Source organism: Pterocles gutturalis, unplaced genomic scaffold (genome assembly GCF_000699245.1).
Source record: "Pterocles gutturalis isolate BGI_N339 unplaced genomic scaffold, ASM69924v1 scaffold13510, whole genome shotgun sequence".
Classification (NCBI taxonomy): Eukaryota; Metazoa; Chordata; class Aves; order Pterocliformes; family Pteroclidae; genus Pterocles; species Pterocles gutturalis.
The window spans coordinates 18,555-32,490 of record NW_010146033.1 but is presented as its reverse complement, the minus strand read 5'-3'; the positions used below and the strand labels follow the sequence as shown (position 1 = coordinate 32,490).

The following is a 13,936-nucleotide window of genomic DNA, read 5'->3' as shown; positions in this document are numbered from 1 at the left end:
AATACTATTTTGCTTTCTCTGCAGTTTTAGGAATACAAATTTATATTGGTCAATGTTTATTCCACATCTTAAAGATCTTGCTTATCACAAGAGTGAGGAAAACTTAATTCTTTTACGGTAAAGAAAATTTCACAAAGTGCAGATTCTACTTGTTGTGCCCTGAAATAATTCTGATGGTCTCTGTTTACCGTGGTTGAGTGCCGAAGGTCACTCCAGCAATCCCTTGTTTCTGAGGAGAGAGTTCAACAGTGAGACCAAGATGTAAACAGGGATTAAAAATCTCCTGAACCTCACTCCCAGCCTAAAACCCACTCCCTTTGCAGTGGTCTTTGCTGGCTTGAACTGATGCAAGTTAAATTCATGTTGCTTAGATTTTTCAATGGAGAGGGCTGAGATAAGCCGCTCTTGGTCTTGTCATTCCAATGTATTTCAACAAACCTAGAGGTACGTTCTTTTGAAAGAAGCATGCTGTGAATTTCAGGAGCTTCTCGCATAAAAACAGAATTGTCAAAATATGATTGATAGTGCCATTTTACATGTACCCACAACAGAGAAGATGACTTTTTCCTTTTTTCTCATGCATCCCCACAGGTCATAAATGTTGATGGAACCATGAGGAAGACCCTCCTAGAAGATAAGCTTCCACATATATTTGGTTTCACGCTACTGGGAGATTACATCTACTGGACTGACTGGCAGAGAAGAAGCATTGAACGGGTTCACAAGATAAAGGCTAGCAGAGACATCATTATTGATCAGCTGCCAGATTTAATGGGCCTTAAAGCAACAAGTGTCACCAAAGCCTTTGGTAAGCATGAGCAATCGTAGGATGGATCGTTGGAACTGTTGATCGTTTGTCATGAGAATAACTGTGGTGTTATATGTTTGAATCATTTTAAAGGAAAACTGCACCTATTGTTTGTAAAGTTGGGAGAATACAGTGTTGCTAAAGAAGTGTGGGCTTACAGTTTTTAGTGACACTTGGCATGTAATCTTTCACAGCCTCCACTGCACTCTGAATTTTTGTGAGGAGAATTTTATTCCTGCCTCCAATCTATAGGAATCATTACTTCTGGTGCTCACAGAATTGCTCCGTTTTCTGTTTCTCTTTTCTTCCAGTACAAAGTCCCAGTGATGTCCAGTTAGCAGAATGCTTTTTACTGTGTTGGGTGGTATAGGCAGAGCTGGTGGCCATTGCCTTAAAGCACGTAGCACTTAAATATTAACTTTAACACCTAAATCATACTTAAATCTCAACAATTAAATCTTGCCCTTAGCATGGGGTCAGCAGCTGGAGCTCCATGCTCTTCCACTGCATCTGCTGAAGTGTTGCAAGTCCTCTGGCAGCGTTCTGCAGAGGGGCGTGTCTCAGGACCTCCTGGCTTCAGTAGTAATTGCAAGTCCTCTGGCAGCGTTCTGCAGAGGAGCGTGTCTCAGAACCTCCTGGCTTCAGTAGTAACTCATGAGAGGTGCGTGTTCACCTCAGATCTGTCTGCTGCGTGGAACACTGGGGTCTGGGCATAGCGGTGAGTGGATTCGTTGATCAGCTGTTAAAATAACCGAGAACAGTTGCAACAGAATCACTAAAGTAGATTGTCAAATTACACCCTGCCAGTACAGGGATTTCCAGCCTTTCAGGAGCTTTACTTGAAGGATAATCAAGTCCTCAAGCTGCAAGTTACAGCATCAGTCTGAAATATGTATACCTGAAAAAAAGGGAAAATTGAAAGAAACCTGGTTGAGACTGATCTCGGAGACTTTTTTTTGTGGTAACAGTCTTTAAATACCTAAATCCTTGCTTCCAGCAGATGGAGAAAGGCCCTCATTTATCTTTTAGTCGTTACTTTCCCCTCCCCATCTAGTCATGGTTGTTCACATGAAAAAATAAGTGTGAGATTGTGGTGATCTTGTTGGAACTGCTTCTGCTATTGAATCTTCTCAGCTTTAAATGAAACAGCTGGGGAAGAACTGCACTTACCCAGCTCTTCTCTCACCATTTTGTGTCGTTGGACATTTGTAAGACTGGTGGTTTCAGAGAGATACAAAGAAGGGGTACTTGGCCAAAAATAACCAAGCAGAACATGTATGTAATTACCTGCCTTCGGTGAAGGAATTTAATCTTTGGGGAAACTAGAAGGATGTGTTTGTAGCTGTTACTTGTACTATGGAGGGATAGGACTGGCTTCCTAATCCTTGGGTAGAAGGAAAGAATGTTCTGAATTTTTTTTTTTTCAGAATTCCCTGTTGACAACCTATAGTGTTAACTTACTTTGAAAAACTGTATTCACACTGCATTTCCTCTCAGCCTCCCCCCTTCCCCTTTCCCCCATACCTCCACAATACACCAATATCTGTTTTGTTTTGTTTTGTTTTAAGGAACTAATTCATGTGCAGAGAACAACGGAGGCTGCAGCCATCTGTGTTTCTTTACACCCCAGGAGACCAGGTGTGCCTGTCCCATTGGCCTTGAGCTATTGAGTGACATGAAGACTTGCATCATTCCTGAAGCCTTCTTGGTTTTCACAAGCAGAGCAGCAATTCATAGGATTTCCCTTGAAACCAATAATAATGATGTTGCTATTCCTCTTACTGGAGTCAAGGAAGCATCTGCTCTGGATTTTGATGTCTCTGATAACAGGATCTATTGGACTGATGTTAGTTTGAAGGTATTACTGACATGTGAATTCCCTGAATATAAAGCCACAAGAGCAGTTACTTTGATCTAACAAAGGTCTCCGTTACATGATCTGTCCTGCAGTTGCTAATGTTGTCATTGAATTGCATCCAAGGAGACTCTTGGAGATGAAGACAGTTGCATTGTTGAATGCACAGTTGGGTGACAGGCATCTTCCTGCTTCAAATAAAAATCCACAGTGGTGGCTGCTCATTCCGAATGCTTAAGTCTTGGATGCTGCATGTGTTGCATCCGTGTATGAATTTATTGTAGAAAAGCTGTTTTCATGTCACATAGTAGAGTAATTTAAACATGGAGCTTGGCAACCCCCTGAGCTTTCTATCCTCTTACAGTTTTGACTCAGAAGACAATCTTACTCGGTATTAACATTTGGCAAGTGAACTTTGGACTGGTTGCTGTTAGTTTGTGGCTCCAACTTGGCAAGAAAAGGCCAGGGAACTTGTCCAGTCCCCTTCCCACTGTGTTAAGCCCCCGCCTGCCCCCATCTCAGTGTGTTCCCCAGAAGTTTGACATTTCCTGTGACATGTTTGGTTGCCATCCAGGTGCATGCAAAAGTGAGTGTTGTGCCATTCATCAGCGTCCCTTTGCTTTTTGAAGTGAATTAAGTAATGGTAGAAAATGACAGATTCACTTCACTGGAACTGAATTCCTCTGTTTAGCCTCTTGAAAGGTTTTCTAAGAGCGATGGAAGTTTCCTTGCCAATGTGCCTAAGGCAGAATTGGGAAAAGCTCCCTTGAGTGGCTGCAGGGCAGGTGTGATCTCCATCTCCGCAGCCCCTGTGAACGCTGATGAGGGCTCTGCTTCAGCGGTAACCCTGCAGCCTGTGGGGTGGGTACCTTTCCTTGAGGAACAGTGCCAATGGAATAAATCAGCGTGCCGCAGACACAGTTCCCAAAGAAATCTCACGCAAGCATGTGGAGAGCTGGAGTTAGGGCCATCTTAACCGTCTGTAAAGGAAAACACATTACTTAAACTGCATCCGTGCGTAAATCCCAGTCTCACTCTACGCAGAACTGGAAAATGTTTTACTTGGTTTTGGCCTCTTGAATTACCCAGCATGTGGTATTTTAACATACGTATCAGCGTATGTTTCGGCGTGTCTGGGTTTGCATTCCCCCTCTCCCCCACCTCCTGCAGCTTAGCAGCAGGTAGTGTCAGTTCAGAGCTCGTAGTCATCTCCCTTCCCTTTGGTGACCACCGCTTCCCTGATCTCCTACCTCTGGTAGGCATTATACTTTTTCTGAGATGTGGGTTATACCTGTAAAAACTACGTGATTGCTGGTTTTGACATTTACCTTTAAAAATAGAAAATGTCTCTTACTGTGATGCATTCATTTATCAAATTATTAAGAAATCAATAGCTGAAATATTAGCAGGCAGGTACAATGGTTGCTTAGTGTTGACAACAAGGGTGGGTCATTGTCCCTTGGTTCTTGAAGTTCCCAGTGATTTACCTCAGGGTTGTTTCAGCGCTCCTTGGCTTGTTTCTATGAACCCAGTCCTTGCCCTGTGACTGGTTTGACTGAGTGTGTGTAACTCACATGGAGGTGGGATCAGCAGATTAGCTCCAGGTGACCATCATGAGAAACAATCTAATGCAGATCTCTCGGAATTGGGATGTGTTTCTGAGACTTAAAACATTACAGTAAGTTAAGTAATTAAAAAAACCCAAACGCAAACACAACACCTTTTTGTCTGGAAGTAGAGGGGAGGGAGAAGGAGCAAGGAAGAGTCTGCAGATACATAGTGCTTTCTGAAAATCACATCCTTTCAAGGTGTCTTGGACTGGTCATCGGAAACTACTAGCTTTCTGAAAATTCAGGTCTTTTCATCCTGCAAATTGCTTTATCTTTTTTGACAACAGAAATCTATTTTTAAGAATGTAACTCTTGCTGATTTTTAAAATTAATTTCTTTTTGAACACTAAACTTCATAATAATAATTATTCCTTTTTGTTTCAGTGGGGTTATCTGTAAATGCTGTAATATTTTAACACAATTGTTTTCCAGACCATAAGCCGAGCTTTTATGAATGGGAGCTCTGTTGAACACGTGATTGAGTTTGGGCTGGATTATCCCGAGGGAATGGCTGTAGACTGGATGGGAAAGAACCTCTACTGGGCAGATACTGGAACCAATCGCATTGAAGTGGCCCGCCTGGATGGACAGTATAGGCAGGTCCTTGTGTGGAAGGACTTGGACAACCCAAGGTCTCTGGCTCTTGATCCTACCAAAGGGTAAGAGACCGTGTTGGTTTTCAAAGCTTTGTGTGCATATTCTTGTACGTGATGAGTTAATTGGCAGTTTATATAGCTCCATTTCCTCAGGGTCTTTGAAAAGACAATAAACACTCCCCAACCCTATGGGTTGCAATGAAAAGTTAAGAATTGTTAATCATATTTTTCTGTCTTTCTCTAAAAAAGGAGTACTGTAATACTGCACATAATAACCACACGGGTTATTGCTTTCTTTTAAAAAGAACTGAAAATAAAATTTAGAAAAATTAAAGCGTGCAGCTAAAGATAATCTTACATGGCTGATGTACTCTTTTTGTTCTGCTTCTCATGCAGATACATGTACTGGACTGAATGGGGAGGTAAACCTAGGATTGTTCGAGCATATATGGATGGAACAAACAGCATCACTTTGGTGGATAAAGTGGGTCGTGCCAATGACCTCACTATTGATTATGCGGACCAAAGGCTATATTGGACTGACTTGGACACAAGCATGATTGAGTCATCAAATATGCTAGGTAACCTAGTGTTCCATTGCACCAGCCAGTACAGAAATCTGCACTGACCGTAGTAAAGCAATTGAATAGTGGAATTTGAATAATAACATTGATATTAAATCTATGTCTATTTTTCTTACAAGAGGAAATGGATAGTTAAAAGTTTAAGGAGATTAAAAAAGCTTCCTAACTTAATAACCATGTGGTGATTTATAATGATGGTGAGATACGGTGTCATTTCTCTGTATTCATATGAAACTGCCTGGGTTTTACCAAAGCAGAGCTGACCTCTGAGTTTTGCAAGGTGAGGACAACCTGTAGGTTCACTGCAAACCACCCCTGACTTTTCAGTCCGGACACTAATTTTCTGTTGAAGTATTATCTCTTTTTCCAGCTTCAGACAAGTTTTATTAGTTCAAAACTGAAAACAAAATACTGCTTGAATTTCCTGCAGTCTGAAGGGTTGTGCAACTACTTCTGCAGTGTATCATAACATGGTTTGTACACAGCTTTACACATTTTCAGATCTTCCAGTGGAATTTCATTTCTACATAGTAGAGGTGTGCTAAGATTTACTAAACTTTCACATTGATATTGACACGATAACTAAGTGGATAAAAGAAGTGAGTTTTGTTTTCTGTGTAGAGCTTTTGTAACATCCAGATGTTTTATAAATATTAAATGGTCTTCAAGGTTTTAGCTGAGGCAGATATGAATTCCTTTTTGGGAAAAGAGAGTTCATGTAAGTTTCCACATGCCACCCAGTGAATAAATGATAGGATCAGAAATGGAATCCACAAGTTCCTGACCTGACATCCTATCCCTGTTCCGTTTGCAGAGAGAGGACTTTGTGTGTGAGATGGGAATTAATGCCTCTGGGATTCTGATGTAAAAATTGAAGTTTGTGTGGCAGAACATACGGTATTTAAGCAAACTTGTACAGGATTGTTACAGCAATATTCTGATTGATGACATTTCCCTGTAATTCTTTTTTTCTTTTTTTATTTTAATCTGTGAAAAGTTACCATTAGAGTGAGATTTTTTTAAGGTGTTATTGTGTGTGCCTATCTTCAGAGTATAGAGAACCTGCTAAGCTCAGGAAAACAGAGCGATGCAATTTTGGATTCCGAGGTATCACTGATTTTGCATTTCTTGTATTTGTTGCTTTGGGATGACAACTACTGCATGTATGTGACTGTCTAGAAGTTGCAGTAAGATTCCTTCTTTATCTAGCATTGGGTTTTTTCCATCCCGAGTGCATGATCTATCAAAGCTCTCACTGAGCTTCTGCATTATACTTAGAGAAACAAAATAGCCAGAACCAAGCGTGAACTCGATCGATTGTGGCATTGAGAAAAAAACACAATATTGAAATCATCTGTGGTAAACTGAACTGGTTCTAAAGCTGAAGGTACCATTAACTTTTATTTGTAGTGAGCAAGCAGAAGGATGTATGCTGAAGCTAACAATGCTGTATGATGTCTTAAGATTATAGAAACTCGGGAAGACTTGTAGCAAGTGGCCTCATTGGTTAAGGGAATGGTATTAGACATGGCCTACATTATTCTTGCCAGGAGACATCTCAATGAGTGTTGCTGATAGAAACGTCGGCTCAACCAGCAATGGATAAAGCACTCTTAAGTGGATGAATGAATGCTGTCCCAGCTTAATTAGTCCTTGTTGTTATAAACATTACCTAGCAGGAAAAAATCACTCTTTTGGAAGATTTTCCTCCATCTGCTGACTGTCAAAATTCAATTAGCTTATCTGCTTCCTTCAAAAGAGCCTATCCCCTGAATTCATCACTGTGGACCAGAATTGCTCTAAGTACCTGAGAGTGTACAGGATATCTGTGCCCCTAGTTTGGACACTTTAGATGCCTAAAAGTAGTTGGGAAAGTTGCTTCTATATTTAGTTCTGGTGGTTTATAGGGAAATGGCTTCATGGTTTAGTTTTTGGGTTTTTCATTCCTTCTCCAGCCCTGGCCAAATGGGAGAGGGCATGATGGAGAGTAGAGCAGGGGAAGAAAAATGAGGTGTTCTGTGGAGTCAAGCATTGGACATTTGTTTGAGGCAGGAGGAGACAATGTTGATGAAGGCTACATCTTCATTTGATGTAAAGTGGCAGAGATTCATAGAGTTTTATGCTTGATTATTATAGGATGATAAGCATGAGACATATAGAATAGTATTTATATAAATGACAATACACTAGCACAGTTTCAAATTGCTCTATAGGCAAGAGGGTATCAGGATAAGGTTTCTGAATACAAGTGTTTAGGTTACCTCTTGAGCAGATACTGCTTAAAAATTAATCCCATGATGCTGGCTTGGGAAATGAGGTTTTATTTTAATAAAGGAAGAAAAAACTTCTTCTGGATGCCAGTCACTCTTCATTTTGTGACTTGGGAATTGTCCTTTAATTGATTATCCTTGTTTTTGCAGGACAAGAACGAGAAATCATTGCAGATGATCTACCTCATCCATTCGGATTAACCCAATACAGTGACTACATCTACTGGACAGACTGGAATCTTCACAGCATAGAAAGAGCAGACAAGACCAGTGGGAAGAACAGGACGCTTATTCAGGGCCATCTGGATTTTGTGATGGATATATTGGTCTTCCATTCTTCACGTCAGGATGGCTTGAACGATTGTGTGCAGAATAATGGCCATTGTGGTCACTTGTGCCTTGCCATACCAAACGGATTTAGGTGTGGCTGTGCTGCTCATTATACTTTGGATCCCAACAGCAGGAACTGCAGTTGTAAGCCTTTTTGTTTGCTACTGTGTTCTTCAGTGCTTGTGGCTCTCAGGTGCTTGTGATCCCTTTCTGTATAGAAAGGGAAGGGATATCACAAGTCTATTTCAAAGGTTCTGGCTTTAAAGGTGATCTTTAAATATGAGGACATGGAATGGAGTTTTATATTCATTTTTGTGACATGAATTAGGGCTGAAGAGGTGTGTTTCAAATCTTAGAAATAACAGCGCTGTCAAGCCTGGTCTTTTGTTTTTACTAGAAGTGCTTTCCAGATGATTCAGCTGTATGGTTGAGGCTTTCCCAGTCCTTACCTAAGTGTGGGTGGGTGGAAGAGAAATTCTAAACAAAAAATATCTTCTTTTCATAAGTGTTTAATAAAGTCAGCGAAAATAACATCCAATAAAAGCCTCCTAAGCAGTCTGCACTACGTGCACATGCACTTGAAATTCATGTAAACTTGTTTTCCCCCTGCATGGGATATTATGACCCTGCCAGTTCACTGGTTGTCCAATAAGAATTTAAGCTTCTAGTAAAAATATCAGATTAAGAGAAAATGGACTGCTGACTTTAAAAAAATAAACCAGAAAAGCTTCGGGCTTCCTGGCACACTAGCATATAAGGACATTTTAACTGTACTGTCTTGGTTTCAGCTGGGACAGAGTTAACTTTCTTCATAGTAGCTAGTCAGTGACTATGTTTAGAATTTGTGCTGAGGAGAAGCTGGTCGCATACTGATGGTTACAGCTGCTGCCAGGACAGTCAAGGACTTTTCGGCTTCTCTGCTGTGCCTGTGTCTGCAGAGGCAGGAGCTCGGAGAAGAGCCGCAGTGTCCAACAGACCAAGATGACCCTGAGAGAGGGGCAACCCGGAGGGAGACAACCTGGAGCAAGAGACCACTCAGAGAGAGCTGACCCGGGCAGACCCTCATCTATACACTGGCCATGCCATGCATGACATGGAATAGACTGTTGGCCAGTTTGGGTCTCAATCCTAAACTTAAGATCAAATCCTAGGATAGTAGCTGGGGCTGAGCTCCCTCCCAGCTTTTCCAGTCACAGCAACCCCCTGCAATGCTTCCTGTGAAGGAGCGGCTGGAAAGCTGCCCAGTGGAAAAGGACCTGGTGGTGTTGGTTGACAAGTACCCAAATATGAGCTGGCAGTGTGCCCAGGTGGCCAAGAAGGCCAATGGCATCCTGGCCTGCATCAGCAATAGTGTGGCCAGCAGGACTAGGGCAGGATTGGGCCCCTGGACTCGGCACTGGTGAGGCCGCACCTTGAATCCTGGGGTCAGTTTTGGTCCCCTCACCACAAGAAGGACATTGAGGGGCTGGAGCAGGTCCAGAGAAGGGCAACGAAGCTGGGGAAGGGTCTGGAGCACAGGGCTGACGAGGAGCGGCTGAGGGAGCTGGGGGGGTTCAGTCTGGAGAAGAGGAGGCTGAGAGGAGACCTCATCACTCTCTACAACTGCCTGAAAGGAGGGTGCAGTGAGGGGGGTGCTGGGCTCTGCTCTAGAGTGACAAGTGATGGGACAAGAGGAAATGGCCTCAAGTTGCACCAGGGGAGGTTTAGATTGGATATTAGGAAAAAGTTATTAATGAAAAGGGTTGTCAAGCACTTGGAACAGGCTGCCCAGGGAAGTGGTGGAGTCACCAGCCCTGGGGGATTTAAAAGCTGTGTAGATGTGGCATTTAGGGACATGGTTTAGTGGTGGACTTGGCAGCGTTAGTTTTATGGTTGGACACGGTGATCTTAAAAGTCTTTTCCAATCTAACTGATTCGAGGATTCTATGACAATATAGGAAATCTCATGACTGTGTACTGCCCACTGTCACTGGTGTGACTTAAATTCCACATGGGGAACATAGTTATTTTATAATATGAAAAGGAAATACTTTCTGGGTGAGGGTGTGCACGTTCATCCTCCAGAAGTACACAAAGAAACCTTTTCAGCTTAGTAGCAAAGCTCTCCAATTATGATTTACCTTAGTTTTCATTGTGAATATCACTGTACCTCTGGGATTTTGTCCTAAATATTCTTTGTCTTCTTGTGTGTGTTTTTGACCATGTGAGTCGCATTTTCTTACGCATTCTGTTTCGGCTTGTTTCAGCCCCTGCCAGCTTCCTGTTGTTTAGCCAGAAATCTGCAATCAGCCGGATGATACCAGATGATCAGCAAAGCCCAGATATCATCCTGCCTATGCACGGTCTAAGGAATGTCAAGGCTATTGATTATGATCCCTTAGATAAATTGATCTACTGGGTGGATGGACGTCAGAATATTATAAAAAGAGCCAAAGATGATGGCACTCAGGCAAGTTTACATGGTATATGTGTGTCAGTCTTTTTGTGTGCTTTGTACTTCATGCTTGACTTTCCCCTTCTGTCCCCTGCATCGAGGAGTCATCGGTTTAAACTTTACTCTTGACAGCACTTCTTCGTGTATAGTCTATTTATATGTGAAAATTACTGAAGGCTTTTAGGACCATGATTTCCATTTATACACAAAGAAGCGTACTAGAATATAGTACATCATATGTATCTGAAACCACAAGCCTTTAATTGCAATCTTTAGTTAAGGACGGGCACTTAAGTAAGACAGAGTGACTATTTATACTCAGGACAGATAAATTGTATTATAAAATCAATATTGTGCATGGCAATTGTGTAATAATATTGTCATCGTTTTAAAGCTCTCTGAAATGAAAACTCTCAGCTATCCAAGCTGTAGTTAAACCCTGAGGGAATGTAGAGTTGATTGCTCGGCCAGATAGGGATAAGCTTATCCAGATGCTTAATTGTTTTACTGGGTTATTCTTCTGCACTAGTTATTCACGCAACGGTGGAAAGAAGTGTACTGTTCTTCCAGGCAGTGTTATGTGTTAACATAGCTTAAGTCCTAGGTCAAAATAACAGATTCTTTAGAAACTATGGTTTGAAAAAGAATATAAAATGAAACGGAGAGTGGGCAGGTTATATTTTCCTAGTTCTTGGGCAGCTGTATCTAAACCATATGGTACGACATTAGTGGAAATGGACTGGTCTCTTCATGCATCTAGGGACTCAGAGGTTTTACGGTTTCGTTTAAAGGATGAGATGACAATGTTATTTTTGGGTAATTTCTTTTAAGATTGGGAGGAGGTGTGTTGGGATGAGCAGCTGGCTGGATTGTGGATGAATTTTAAAGAAGTTCTGCTCTTGCTTTTTGGGATTACGCTAGGTGCTAATTGTTGTAGTCTAGCTTCTCTTTGGTACTTGCTAGGTGCAAATTGCAATGGAGATTCATTTGCTCTGTGTTTTCCTCTGCCTTGGTCACATAGCTTTGAAGATGCAGATCCCCTGCAAATTTTGACTTTCCAATTTTTACTAACTATATTTACTTAATTTTGCTAAACTGTACTGTTTGCAGATGATGCATATGAATTTCATACCTGGGTAATGTTGCCTTTGATTTCAGGAAAAGAATTTATTTTTATTTCTAGGCACACTGTCAAGACAAAATGGGGATAAAGCTGTGCACAAGAAGAAAAAAAGCCTGTATATCACTATGCAGAACTTGCAGGCTTAAAATCAAATTGTGGAAATATAACTTGCACAAGTAATGCTATGTTAGGTAATGTTGCCAGGTAAAGCTATCTTAGGTCATTCATTTTACTTAAGCTGATCCTGGAATGGTGTCTTCAGCTTTCTTGACCCATGTGAACTTTTTCTGGTACTGTTTTTGTGTTTGAATTAGGAGCACTGCATTGGGACACTTAAGGAAGCCACCACTGTCCCCTCACCATTGTCTTGTGCCCGGAACAGTCACCTTTAAAGGCTACTTTGATGCTGGGAGTCCTGCCAGCAGTGTCACTATCTGCCTTTATGCCTGGTTTTATATGCTCTAGTGTTCTTCACAGAAATAAAGTATTGAAGTCTATGTTAGTATTCAACATAGAGTTCAGAAGTGTAGTAAATAGTATGTTAGTTAGATCGGGAGGGGTTGAGGGTAATGATTCCAGGAACATGGCAATAATGTCAAGCTTTGTAAGGTCTGTCATGAAGCCATGAGGGTGAAAGCAAGACGATGTTGTTAGTATGGGGGTGAGGCAGGGCTGTAGCCATTTGACGTGTAAGCAAACAGAACCAAGTATCATTAAAATATTTTCGTTTTTAAGAGAAGCCAGGACTTAAAGGAAATCAATATCTACTACACTACAAATAATAAAGAAAGGAGACTTGGGCAAGAGATAAGAGGTTTGTTCAGCTGAGTGTGTAACAGTGCAGGTCTGGCCAGAAGGCTGCCTTGTTTCTTGCATTATTGCATTCGAGATTGTTCCATTCACTATTGTTTTCTTCCATTTCCTGCTAATTAATTCTACTTACAGCAAGCCCCACAACTGCTTTCTGGGGAGTTTTGCATACAGATTTTGTCCAGATATTTTTCCTCTAATCCACAGTTTGAACCAAATCTTGGGTTTTTTGTTAAGCTTTAGCACTTATTTCTTGTGTTTGTTGTTTCCTTGTGAGTGGTTTTAGGTGTTTCTGGACCATGAGGTAGGTGAACCATGCTTTCTGTGCAATCAGTGTTCTTCAATAAATAATCATGATAATTACGGGAAATTGTTCCCCATACATTGTCTTGCAGCCTTTCACTGTCATGAGTACTCCAAACCAAAGCCAGAACCCTGAGAAGCAGCCACATGACCTCAGCATCGATATATACAGCCATACCTTGTACTGGACCTGCGAGGCTACAAATTCAGTCAACGTCCACAGGCTGAATGGCGAGTCAATCGGGATGGTGCTGCGAGGGGACCACGACAAGCCCAGAGCCATCGTGGTGAATGCAGAGCGAGGGTGAGGTTCCTTTCTGTACTTTGCACAGAGCACTCTTGGGATGTGCGTCAGCTGTGTGTGTGAATCTTGTGTTGTAGCGGTTTATTTTGGAAAGGAGAATTTTTGCGTATTTAATTGTTCAGGATGCAGGTGTCTGCTTGCCCTATTTGGGCTTTTAAAGGGATCCAGCTTTCTCTTCCTGTTCTCTCCTTTGCTGCCTCCTGTGGTGTGCCAACTTAGACATTCACACAGGCGTGGGGTTGGTTATAGTGAGTGTCGTGGTTTATAAAACCACAGGGACAGTTTTGTTAAACCCCTGGTGGGCTGAGGCAGGGACGGGGGGGTTTCACTCACCACTTAGGGTCACCCGACACGACTTGTGAAGAACAAGAAAACAGTTGAATTTATTAACTATTTACAACAAGAAGCAAGATACTGAGAGAGAGAAACCACATCATAGAAAGGCACTTCTCCCCCACCCCTCCCTTCTCCCCAGAGCCCAAAGGCTTTGTCCAGCACAGGGGGCAGGGAATGGGGGGTGCAGTCAGTCCTTGCTCCTTCCTCCTCAGGGGAGGGCTCCTCACAGTCTGTCCCGGCTCCACCGTGGGGTCCCTTCTCACGGGAGAGTCCTTCTCAAAGTGCTCCAGCGTGAGTCCTTTTCCACACGGGGCCACAATCCCTGACAACTGCCTGGCTCCGGCGTGGGCTTCTCCATAATTCCTACGTGCGGTCCTCCACGGCTGCATCTCCTCATGGGCTGCACCAAGGGACAAACCGTGCGGCACCATGAATCTTCACCACGCTGCAGGGGAAATGCTGGGGTGCCTCCTTCCTCTTGACTTCCCTTGTCTGACCGAGTGTCTGTGCAGCCGTCTTTCTCAAAATCCTGCTTCCCTCTCTGCCGCAGGTCTTCATCGGCTCCCCAGGAAA

The 13,936-nt window shown here is 42.4% G+C and overlaps 1 protein-coding gene across 1 annotated transcript in view; it reads left to right on the top strand.

Moving 5' to 3' along the window:
* Positions 1-591: 591 nt before the first annotated feature.
* LRP5 (low density lipoprotein receptor-related protein 5) overlaps positions 592-13,936 on the top strand; it is a gene marked incomplete at both ends in the record, with an annotated part of 31,539 nt that continues 18,194 nt past the window's right edge. The window contains 7 exons of the mRNA XM_010085586.1: positions 592-808; positions 2,377-2,666; positions 4,706-4,932; positions 5,266-5,450; positions 7,874-8,197; positions 10,300-10,502; positions 12,816-13,027. Of these exons, the coding sequence (XP_010083888.1) occupies positions 592-808; positions 2,377-2,666; positions 4,706-4,932; positions 5,266-5,450; positions 7,874-8,197; positions 10,300-10,502; positions 12,816-13,027 (1,658 nt within the window). The remainder of the gene's footprint in view (positions 809-2,376; positions 2,667-4,705; positions 4,933-5,265; positions 5,451-7,873; positions 8,198-10,299; positions 10,503-12,815; positions 13,028-13,936) is intronic.